Source organism: Zootermopsis nevadensis, unplaced genomic scaffold, assembly GCF_977971745.1.
Source record: "Zootermopsis nevadensis isolate Lab colony 2312 unplaced genomic scaffold, Znev_1.0 Znev_ptg000007l, whole genome shotgun sequence".
Classification (NCBI taxonomy): Eukaryota; Metazoa; Arthropoda; class Insecta; order Blattodea; family Termopsidae; genus Zootermopsis; species Zootermopsis nevadensis.
In genome coordinates this window covers 12903889-12916260 of record NW_028259139.1, presented here as the reverse complement: position 1 = coordinate 12916260, position 12372 = coordinate 12903889, and the positions used below count along the sequence as shown (strand labels likewise).

General features: G+C 43.1%; 1 protein-coding gene across 3 annotated transcripts in view; it reads left to right on the top strand.

The window, feature by feature from the left end:
• Nucleotides 1–12372, top strand: part of LOC110829738 (uncharacterized) — a 210207-nt gene that overhangs the window by 72240 nt on the left and 125595 nt on the right. For all 3 annotated transcript variants that reach the window (XM_087344297.1, XM_087344295.1, XM_087344294.1), the window contains exons 5-6: nt 1787–1856; nt 5711–5813. In XM_087344297.1, coding sequence (XP_087200423.1) covers nt 1787–1856; nt 5711–5813 — 173 coding nt within the window. The remainder of the gene's footprint in view (nt 1–1786; nt 1857–5710; nt 5814–12372) is intronic.

The following is a 12372-nucleotide window of genomic DNA, read 5'->3' as shown; positions in this document are numbered from 1 at the left end:
CCCCGGGCTCGTGGCAATGACCCTGAAGAATTGTTGATACATGCCCATCACACTGAACAGAGCCGAACCTCTCAGTTAGTGAATTACATGCGTGTAGAAAGTTGCTTAAACAGTGGAAAGTGGACCAGCCGCTGCCGGAGGCACGTGCTTTGCCCATCGTGCCAACTGTGTACAGACGTTGCTGAGGTTAGTGACAAGTAACCGCACAGCACCTCCAATAAATACAACCCTTATCATTCTGCAGATTTCCGATTCGCTGCTTCACGCTGTCCAGGCGTGTCCTTCGTGGTTTTACTCAAGCATCTCAAGGTAAATGTTGGGATATTACCTGCTTTACAAGATTCAGCTGCCACTTCGTTTAGATAATTTTGGGACAATATGTATAACCTATGCTGGGGGTTGCGAAATTATTTTTCGGTGAAAGATAGTTTAGAATTCATATCAGGCACGCTATTAATATACCAAAATGCGAATAGAAAATAATTATGTCGCTCACAGGTTGGTACTTTGTGCTCCGAAAATTGTTCTGGCCACTGCATGTCACAATACTACCCTATATGGGGAACAGGTATAATTAATTTTCTTGGAAAATGTCACCGTTATGTAGTTGGTTAATGCGGTATCTGACCACAATATATTTAAAACTCCTTGACACTGCACAGAGATTCAGTTCATAGAACGGGCATCACCACGTGCTTTGCGATTGTCGGCGAATACTTTATAAATTGTTATGAATATTTTTAAATTCTCGCCGGCATCCTGGTGCCCGCGAGCATTTGGTTGGCGATGTCTGAACGATGCCACGGATGGTGGTTTATTTGTAGCGTTTGCAGGGTATCGTTCTACGTCCAGATGGTAAAATTACCTGTGTTTATGAGGAACGTTCTGACTGCTTCTTCGGGGTTGAAGTATACCCTGTTGTTAAAGTTATTACGAAATACCCTTCTATTGTTAGGTTGAACGGGCGCTCTCTTGTTTTGTTTGTCGACGGTACTTTTACCGGTGGAGGATTTTTCACCACCAGTTGGAAAGATTGGAAAAAAAGTGGTCGTGGCGTGTTTTAAGTTCAAATACTTGGGAACAACAGTAACAAATCGAAATGATATTCATGACGAAGTTAGGAGGAGACTAAATTCCGGAAATTCTTGCTACTTTTCAGTTCAAAGTATTTTCTAGGAACATGAAGATTAAAGTACGCAAAACAATAATTTTGCCTGTTGTTTTGAATGGGTGCGAAACATGGTCTCTCACTCTGAGGGAGGAACATAGATTGCAGGTGTTTGAGGAGGTTATTTGGGCCTAAGAGAGAAGACGATGGGGCGTGGAGAAAACTGCATAATGATGAACTTAGAAATTTGTACTCCTCTCCCAATATTATCAGGGTGATTTAGTCTAGAAGAATGAGATGGGCGGGGCATGTAGCGCGCATGGATGGGACAAAAGGTGTGCACTAGGTACTGGTTGGGAAGCCTGAGGGGAAGAGACCGCTGGGGAGACCTAGACGTAGATGGGAGGATAATGTCAGGCGGGATCTATGGGAGATAGAGTTGAAGGAGACTGGATTTTGTTGGCCCAGGACAGGGTCCGGTGGAGGGCTTTGGTTAATTCGATGATGAACCTTCGAGTTCCGTAAGCCATCTAATTGGTTAGAACTTGCCTGAAGGGCTTGAGGAAAACCATAATATATGTGTATGGGAAGTCGGTCCCCTGCCGGGACTCAAACTTCTTCCCATCGGAATAAGAGCCAGAGTCGCTACACTACTAATTGGTTGTTGCTTTATTGCAGGTCACCTGTTCTCAAAAGAGTTCTGGGCGCAATATGACGCATACCAGGACATGTACCGAAGAGCCAGACAGTAAGTAGAACGTTTTGCAGTATCTGAACCCGACCCAAGGCTACTAACCGACCCCCGAACGGCGAGCCGCGTCTCGCTGCTGGTCCAGTTAGCAGCGCTGCTTTGCTTTCTCTTACCCTCTTGGCAGCCATGTTGGTGTCGTTGATGGCTGGTTTCAAACTTACCAATTTTCTCAAAAGGGAACTGTGTACCTGTGGCCGTGAGCGAGTACTGAATTGACTGTCTAAATGTAATGCGTACAGAATGACTTAACAACTACCTCTTTTCTTTTTCGTTATTTTGAATCCATCTGTTCATTGTATTTGCCTCTTCACAGGTGACTGATAGGTAATTAGTCTTGCTGACAAGTGGATAGCCTAACTGTCTGCGACCGGTCATTAAAATTAACGAAGTTATCGCGTCCAGACGCTCTTCCTGATTTGACGCATACGCTGTCGTCTGTTGTTCAGTGGGTTTCCTGCAATCACCTGGGCAATTAGACCGCTAGAAACGTTCAGACTGCCAGAGTTTAATAAACCGGCAAGCCTGCTGATTTCCTTTATGATTTTATACCGCGTGTTGAGTTGGAGACAAGTCTCCATTAATTTTTCCCCTTAGTGCCTCAGGATTAGTTCTACTGGGATGTTTTTTTACAGGAGGTTTCCTTAAAATGCCTTAAAAAAACTTACTGGCGTAAAAACGAACCCAGTACGAATACTGTAAACACCAATGTACCAATTTTCATGAAACTGGGTACAAACACTAAGCCATAGGCAATTTTCGCTAACATGGCGGCCAAGAGATGATAACAGTAACGCAATTTGAAGTAGAACCATTGATTTCTCTACAGTGGATGGTGTTCGACCAGCATGGCGACTATTTGAAATGTTTTGATTCGATGACGATTGGCCTTTGACTTGTTACGAATTCAGCTACTGGTAGCACGATCTATGAATGTTTTGTTACATCCGAGCTCATTCATGGACATCCAGACAATTGGTTAACGCAGACACAGAGAAGTCTGATACCTGCTTCGCCACCTGCACACCGGGTTCCGTGCTGTGTCATTTCGCCTTTTATAAGACCAGTAGGAGGGTAGGGTAAGTCGGGGCGTGATCATCATCCCTATTCTCCTCAGGGCGCATTTGTGTGTGTTGTAGGGTTCAAAAACTAGTTTAAAACAGGTAGGAACCTTAGGATGATATCAGAGAGTGTTATTAAGGGAAGGTGGCGTTCAGAATTAAAGAATTGCTCATAAAAATTGTTGAAGATCTCATAAATAAGCTGGCGGGTGGGACATTAAGTGTGATGGAAGATGACTCCACCCTTTGCACGGCGAGAACTGCTAAGGGTTTCTTATAATGAGCCCACGGGTCTTGTTTCATAAATTACTAAAGAGAAAACGAGTTTGATTATTTTCAGAAGGAAGAGAATTGTGGCCTCAGACACTCCCTGACTTGAAATTGCTCCCGTTTGTCATAATTAGATTTATGGTAATTAACCATTCTATGCCAGCTCGAACTAGTTTACGTGATCATTACGTTTTCTGATTGTTCATCTTATTCCCGGTCAAAATGTTATTGTAATTCATTTTGGGATTCGACAGGAGAAAGTACACGGTGAGCTGCTTCATTTGCATAATTCAGTTATTGTTAAAGTGATTTATCGAAGGATGAGACAAGGGTACATTAGCAGTCATGGGACATTTTTAAATTACAATCTTTGAGATATGACTATAATTTGTAAGCCAAGACGCAGATGGAAGGATAATATTAAAATGGATGTTAGTAATTATAAATAGGGAGTGGGCTGGTTTCAACTACCTCGGTATACTGTCCAGTGCGTGAAAGTGGGAGAATTTCTTGAAAATCTGATCGTGCGATGAACTTCTCAAGCTGTACTCTGCTACATAGGGTTTGAGATTTTACTTGTTTAGCTGTTTTAAACATAATTAAATCTCTCATAAACTTTCAGTTACATCTCATTCACTGCAGTTGATCAAGGGTTGTTTAGAAATCACAGGGATTTAATCTAAAGTGGAAGGACATGACGAGGTGAGCGGACGACCAACATTCAACGTAACTGCTAGTAATCAACGTTGATAAAATCAGGTTCCTCAGGCTGTCGGGCAGAGCTGTTAAAACCATCAGTATGATTTATCCTTTGACGTTAATATTACAGCTGTGTGGGATATTAGATGGTGAAACATTTTCACGGTGACTTAGTATAATTAATTCTTCTCGGGCTGCAAGTACCCTGAGGACGAGGATGGTTCTCGAAACGCTGGTGTATTCTTCATTAAACCACCTTACGCGGCTTGCAGCCCGAGAAGAATCCGTCAGGCGAAACATTTGTCGGTCGAAATGAAAATTTCGTCCGTCCTTGCTTTCAGATCTATGAATATAAAACGAAATTTTAGCTGGAAATATCGATAGTTTTGGGGGAAATTAGTGTCTCTGTATACAAAGACTCCAGAACCAGTAGTTTAAAAAGTGGGCTAACGAATCTGCTACTGTGTTTCAAACGAGTTTCGTGGAACAAAATCCAGAAATGTTTCTGTGCGACGGGCAGACTTGTTTCTCCGTGACTGGGTAGGGACAAAATGAATTGTTTGTGAAACAACGCACGGTGTGTGGTCAGCGTACTGGCCATACATTAGCAGACCGACTGTAATTTCCAGGTGCATACAGCACACTGTGCAGTGTTATTAACGTTAATTGGGAGAAAGTACTGGGACAAGCAACTGTACCCGGTTGATAGGCCACTGCTGTCGCTACTTTGAACCTTTTCGTGCCGAGGTAGTCCTGAGGCGACTTGTCGTTCTGGCGTAGAAAGTAGAAGCAACTGAGTGACTGCTCATAGCCTCCGGAGGTTTTCACAGCCTTCTGTAGTGTTACGAAACAAGACAACTCCTCTCTTGAATTCACACATGCTCCAGACTGTGAATTTACATCCCTCATTGATGTCTATCCTCCAGTCTCCGCATAGATACGTCCACATGGTAAACATTTATATGAATAATGCCGCCTTACACATTGGCCTACTTTATTATACTGGGGACATGTTCCTGTGACGTTTTAAGGCGCAATGCTGGCAAATCGTCGCGAAGCTTATCTTACTACGTTAACAAGAGACGCCAAATTAGCATTGGTGACCCTGTGGACGGTCCGGAAGACGTGGCAAAACCGGCGTCGAACGTCTCTGAGCCTATCGCCGTATACGGCCAAAAGACGCAATATTCACAAATGGGTGCCTCTAGACGCTAAATGAGATTACAATCAGAAACCGACGCCATTCGTTCAGGCGACGTAGCTAATGGCCATATTTACCATTGGCAACATTTCACGTGGCCTAGAAAGGATATTCAAAAACCAACGCTCAGGATAACCTCGGGAGGCCATTTGAAATTAGCTTGGAAAACCAACGCCGAGCGTCGCGACACCAGACGTCTGGACGATACTATAAGACACCATATTCAATGCAAGTGTGCCTCGGATGCCTTTGGAAACGTTGCAAAACCGACGCATGAAAGTACAGACATATTTTAATAAAATATGAAAGAAACAGACCACTTAAGAAATCAGGCGTGGGTAGGAGACTAATATTTAAATGTTTATCAAATAATAGGCCTATTTTGAATTGCATAGACCTACTGTATACATCAAGCTCAGGATAGGGTCCAGTGACCAGATTTTGTAATAAATGATCAGTTCCGGAAAGGGCAGGGGAAATTCTTGACTAAGCTGAGAGATTTTCAGCTTTTCAAGATGGATTCTGTTCCACGAGGCTGGTGTGTTTGACGAAGTACAGTACACGCGTAAGTCTGTTTTGTCTTTCTTGTGATGTGCTGGTTGCAGTTGGACTTGTCTGTTCAGGTTACTGCGAGACAAGACCGCGACAGATGACGAGTTTGTCGAGCTGTGCAGGTTGCGTCGCGGCGCCGCGCTGGACGGCCTCGGGACGCTGCTGGACCTACCGGTGAGTGCATCGCTTTTCACTACTTGAATTTTATTTGACGTTGCATGTGTATTTAAATGACTTAAACTTGTTCTTGTGCACTACGCCACGAAGACGTATGGGGAAGCAGATGTGCTTAAGGCCGAAGCTCGCCTAAACAACCTTATATACACAGTTTAGATTGTTGGTTTATGTGTTTTCGCTTATGGCTTCATACTAAAAAAGAACAACTTTTTGTAAGTCTTTAAAGAAGGAAACAGTTTGTAGGTTTGTGTGTGTGTGTGTTTTCGTCGGCCCTTTTAAACACAAAGTTGAGTGGGAGGAAGATAAACGTAACATTAACCTAAACATAATTGAAGAATACAAGTATTCTTCATGAGAAAACACTATATTAATAACTTTTTAATCATCTGATTTACGTCATTTGTATGTGTCATGATATTTGGTGCTTGGCGCATACAAATATATGCTCTTTGCTTCGTGTGTATAAGCCTGTACACACCGTTCCAGAATGAAGTAACTCGTTCTTCAAGTTCTGTGCATACTGTAAAAGCAGGATCACAGTTATTTGGGGGGGGGGGGGGGTGTTGAAGAAAATTACAGGTGAGAGAGTTTAACAATTTGTACACTTTACCCGGTGGGCAGCACATGTAGTACGAATAAGGAGCAAATTGGGAAATGTGAACTAATGGTGTAATAGTTCATGACAGTTCCTGTAGTTTCTCTGGCGAGATGGATGACCAGAGTTCGATTCCTGGGTAATTTTTATTTCGCCAAAACGCTCAGACCACCTCTGGGCCCCACACAGTCTCCTATGCAATGGGTACGGATCATTTTTCCTTTAGATAAAGCGTCCGGGACCTAATGCCAAGGTCTATAATGCGTGGAGCTATACCTCCACGCCACGTTATGTCTTCATGGCGTGGAGCTTACGTAAGTACCAGGGACATCTTTGCCTTTTTACCTTTAGCTGTACCAAAACTTTGAGGGCCACACAGCATTGCGGCCTATCTGTGGGACAGACTTATTCGTTCTGTGAGTTGCCTTTGTCTGTACGTCGAACGTAGCCTTTCTTGTAAGTGTGTTATTGTATTGTGTTCTTAAACCAGTACTGCCTTGGAATTTTAAAGAGCCTATAGCGGTGAAGGTGTGTTATTATTTTGTGAAATCACCGTTTTTGAGGACCGATCGCGGGGCGTTACCAAGCAGGGCGAGGCGACTCAAACAATGACAGTCTGAGATGAACATCTTCGGGGCGTGACCCAGTTCGCTCTAAACTTGTGAAAGTGACATAATGTTCATAACAGAGAAAGCAACCTAACGCTTGGCTCGGTCATGACGCAGAACTATTCTTCTATCATTCATTATGCGAGACATCAATTTGTAGCTTTCTGTGAGGCTGTGTGTGAATATGCGGTGCGGTCAGACACTGCGTCACCAACCGTAGAGGTCGCGCGAGTAATGGTGGCACCTAAATGCGTGATGTGTAAGCCGAGGGAGGGGAGTTCAGTAGTAGTGGGGGTCGCACAGCCTCAGCTGTGGTGATGCACCGATCTAAACACAGCCAGAGCTAGAAACCAACTGAAGATGACACCCCTCTAGCGCGTTCCTCGGGCGGGTCCATCTCACACGACCAAAATCAGTCCTTTGCGCAAGTTCTTCTCGCTCGGCCTCTAGTGACAAAATTTGCTAACTTATGAGGTGGGGGCAGCACTAGCGCTGTTTAATGAAGAATCCTCAAGTTTTGTAAGGTCTTTGAAAATTGTGCATTTATTATAAACTGTAGTAATATTTTTAGAAATGTAGAAAACAACATGGCTACAGCGCGAAGTATTTCAGCGTGATGTAGATCATCATTCAGTCTGTAATTGTGTCAGGCGACGTTGCAGGACATTTGAGCTGCGAGTGGGATCCTGCAGTACATTTGCGGTCACGGAGCTGAAGTTTATATTGTAGAACGATTTGAAACAAAACTAAGTTTTAAAATTGAGTAGGGTTTAAGAATACGGGATAATATTTCAAAATGTACGTATGTATATGTAAACATGAAAAAATATTGACAATAATATTAAAAAAATAATAGAATGAAGTAGTCGATAATGGCAGTGGAGACTCATTGTGTTTTCTTTGAAGAAAGAACCGAATTTTTAATTAATATTTAGATGCGCTTGATGCTTCAAAGGGTTTATTAAGACTTTCGATCTGAATTTCTACCAAAGCACTGAAGCAGCACGGCCCAACATGCACTGACATACAGTTTTAGAAATGCTACTCATTTTGATGATTCACCTAATTCGCCGAACGTCGTGGTGAGTGGCTGTCACACCTGCTTCGTATTCGGGAGATCTCGGGTTCAAATGTCGGCCCTGAGACCGGCTCTACTGATGTCGTTTTCGTGATTTTTCTCAGTCATTCTGGTGCCTTAAATTAGGCCACTACCATTTCCTTCCCAGTCTTTTCTATCTGACAGTACAGCGAACTCGCTCGTCTGTAGATCTTTATTATGTGTGTTTCATCAATGGCGGATTACACAGTTCATTCTTCGGAACCGAAAACACGGATGACTAGAGAAAATTACGCGGTGGGAAGATTTACCATTTGTTCTCTTCACTTAGGATTATTATGGCAGTTGAGGGAAGATGAGTTTTGACGTGTGGGACATGTAGCACGCATCGTGGAAATGAGAAATTTATGTTAAATGTTAATTGGAAAACGTCCAGGGTAGATACAATTTTGGATACTTACGTCCAACCGCACTGGGAAGGATACTATTAAAATGGATGTCAGGTAATAGGGTACGAAGCTGTGCACGTGACGTAACTTGGTCAGGATCGAACCCAGCGGTGGACTCATAATGCAGAATGATCGATTGGGCTGCATACCAGCTGAGAAAGAACAAGCAACAAACCGAAGACTTTTCGGTGGGGTTGAATAATCTTTTGTTGCCGGAAGTACTGAACACTTTTGAAGACAACGCCGAGCCACAGCGCGGGACACACCTTTTAGGGGCAGCATTAGTTCGTGGGTCCGGACCTCGTCCCACTCGGGTCAAGGTCTTCTGTGGGTACAGATCCGTCGCCTAAGGAGGTCGGCCCACAGTCTAATCACTGGCTATTTCATCAACTAATTGTCAATTGGAAGGGGCCAGAAGGCGTGATTCGTGAAAGCTGAATAAATTAGAGCGGTTTTGTCACCCTTTTTACACGTAAAGTCAGTGTTTTATGTCAGGGCAAAGTTGACTAAAGGAACGCAGGCTCTTTTTGCATTAAAACTGGAAAATGAATCGGGCAAATTAAGATATTTTCGGCCAGCATCCGACCTGCTGACTGTACTTTGGATATGCCTGAGTCAGATGAACTATAACACGTGTACGATTAAAATTGTATTGAAGTGAATGTTTGTTTGTTTGTCGTCAGTCTTTCTACTGGTTTGATGCGGTCCTCCATTTTCACCTATCTTGCACCAGTCTCTTCATTTCCACATATTTTTTTGCAGCCCACATATTCCAATCTTTGTCTCCCCTCGCTTCCGTGCTCCAAACTTCAGAAAAATCTTTCTTAATTCCAGGTCAATGTTTGACACTAGTAGACTTCTCTTTTTGAAGAAGGCTCTTTTTGCTTGTGCTAATCTGCTTTTAATGTCTTCCTTGCTTCATCCATATTTTGTGATTTTGCTTCCTAAATAACAAAATTCTTTCACTTCTACTATGTCTTTCCCAATTTTGATATTTAATGGATCATTATTCTCATTTCTCCTCATAACTTTTGTCTTACTTTTGTTTATCCTTAAGCCGAATTGCTCACTGAGTAATCTATTCATACCATTCAATAATTTCTCTGCATCTTCCTTCCTTTCAGCCAAAAGGGCAATATAATTAAATTGCCATCCTCTTCCCCTTGAACCTTTATTCCTATCCCGAACTTTTCCTTCAATTCCTTCATTGCTTTCTCATACAAGTTAAACAGCAGGGGTGATAGGCTGCATCCTTGTCTTACGCCATTTTTAATAAATGCTTGTCTTTCTCGATTCTCCACTTTTATTGTGGCCACCTGATGCTTGTAAATAACTCGTCTATCTGTATACTTCAGCCCTGCCTTCCTAATTCTGAATAACTACTGTTTAATAAGGATTGTGTCCGATGTACTGGTTATGTTGAACCTTCGGGTTCTGCTGCAAGAGAATTGTGAAAGCCGAACGCTGTATTTTTTTTATAACTTCAGGCAGTTTGTTGAGAAATCACAGAATGACGTTTGTTTAAGCCGTAGTAGGAACACATATGAGAGACTTGCGCTGCAGGGATCGGACAGGTTCTCCCGTCATGCGCACAGAAGGTGTGTTACATATAACCTACAGTATCCAGCGTGTATTAACTCTTTCCATTTGTCGATGAGTGATGCGTAACCTAAGCTCATTCAATTCGCGGAACCAATATTTGTTTTCTTTTCTAACACCGTGAGTAGGCGAGATCTCAGGTTCTCATGGGATGTTGCGCCATGTAGTCTGGTAGATACTGACCGACATTTTAGGGGTGTTCGTGCTGATGATGGAGGCAGTAAGCACCTCTTAAATCCGGTAAACCTTTGCCGGACTCCACGGTGCACTAAAATAGGCCTCAGGTTTCTTGGAGGTTGCAGGTTTTTAAAAGTCTTATAATATCACAGCGTTTCGAATTATCTGTTTTTCTTCTTCAGGGAAATATAAGCTACAACTGTTCTGTTATATCGCGCTATTCCATATCTGTAGTCCACGGGTAAGACACCATTAAACAGCTGTCGTCACTGAAGGGACGGCTGCAGCATTTCTAGGGGTTAGCAACAAAATTTGGAAACTTCTGTTCCATAAAAACACGCGTACTAGGGCAGCCTGCTCAGCACCTCATGTGAAAAGGGGCCAGAAACTTATTGTGAGTTGATGTGGGTAACGGTATAATATTAAAATAGGTATTTGAGAAATAGAATGCGTTGGCTTGTGGCGGAGCGCAGTGAACATTTGGGTCTCGTAATGCGGGAAGTATGCGCTTAAGGTTGCCTTGTGTCCGACAGTACCTCGAGAGCCAGCAACACCTTCTCGTCTCCGTAGTCACAAGACTTTTCTGTCTTCCTGTAGTGTCAACACACATTTCACCACGCGTCTCGTTTTCGCAACCAGAAGGTGTGTACTCGAGAAGAATGCGATGTTGTGATATTGCAGGTATTCAGGGGTTCTGCGACTAACGTAATGGATAGGTATCGCGAGAAGAGAGCGTCAGGTAAGTTCCTCTGGGTTTTTTTTGTAGTGGTGGACTGCTCGTCATAAAGCTGTACGCTACAAAGTTACTGTTTCCAAGACAAGAGCGAAGCAGCTTTATCTCGTACACGGGATGTTTAGGACAAGTGTACTCAGACGCGTTCAACGATGTTTTATGTTCGTCTGTTGGAGATTCATGCGGTACAGAAGCCAGGAACAGTGCAGATATTTTACCGCTTGTAGTCATGTATTATTTTTACTTGTAATTCATAAATAATAAAGTCCACACGATATCTGTATGTCATGTCATGTCATACGATGCGAGACGATCGTGCCATGCCTCAAGCTGCTAGTTACCGGCTTCTCACCGCGAAGGCCCGGATTTAGTCTAGGTGGGATTCGTGTTGGACAAAGTAGCGCTCTGACAGCTATTTTACCGAGTTATTCGGTTACCTCCTGTTGGTATCATTCCACCGCTGATTATATATTATTTGGGATATGGACAAAGGGCCCAATAGAAGTCCACTTTCACAGACATATTCGCACCCCATCACTACGATAAAAATATAAGAAGAGATATTTTTTTAAGATTGTTTGATTTTGAGCTTTATTTTTAGTTGAGTTTATTGGACCAATTGAAATACACCCAGAAACCTGCAGTGTTACCCTCACAGTATGCAGACTTCATTTACAGTAGTAGAGTAGTAATTGCTCGGAGGTGGATTACAAGGGGGTGGTGGAGGCTGGTTTATGTTATGTAAAAGCAAGCTTCTCACAGGTACATTCAAAACGTGTTTGGTTACTGAATATGAAAGACCTTTAGGATTTCCAGACACGTACGATAAAATAGTGTGTAGAAAACTAGTAGAAATCTGTAGCCATTACATAAGCTGTGACGTGGTATTTAATACTAGAGGACGACCCCTGACCATTACAGCAGGTTGATGGGAAGATAGCTCATTCTCATTTTATGGCCTTTCTCCATGAGATAACTCACTGTGATGATCAAGACATTCCCCACGTTTCATGGAACCCGAGGGTTTCATAACCGTGCCCACAAGACCCTGTCATTGGATCATGTCTTGAGCCACATGAATCACACCCTCATATCCTATTTCTTTATTTATTTTATACGACCCGTTCTTCAGTGTCTGAGCATCTGCGGGTCCCAACTTTTCGTTGGTTCTCATCTATAGACATTCGGTAGGACTCCTTGGACGAGGGATCGGCCCGTCGCAAGGCCTGTACCTGTACACAGGACAGCACAACACAGAAAAACGCGGACAAACATCTATGGCTTGAGTGGGATTCGAATCCACGGTCCCAGCGACCAAGAGGCCACTGTGACGGCCAT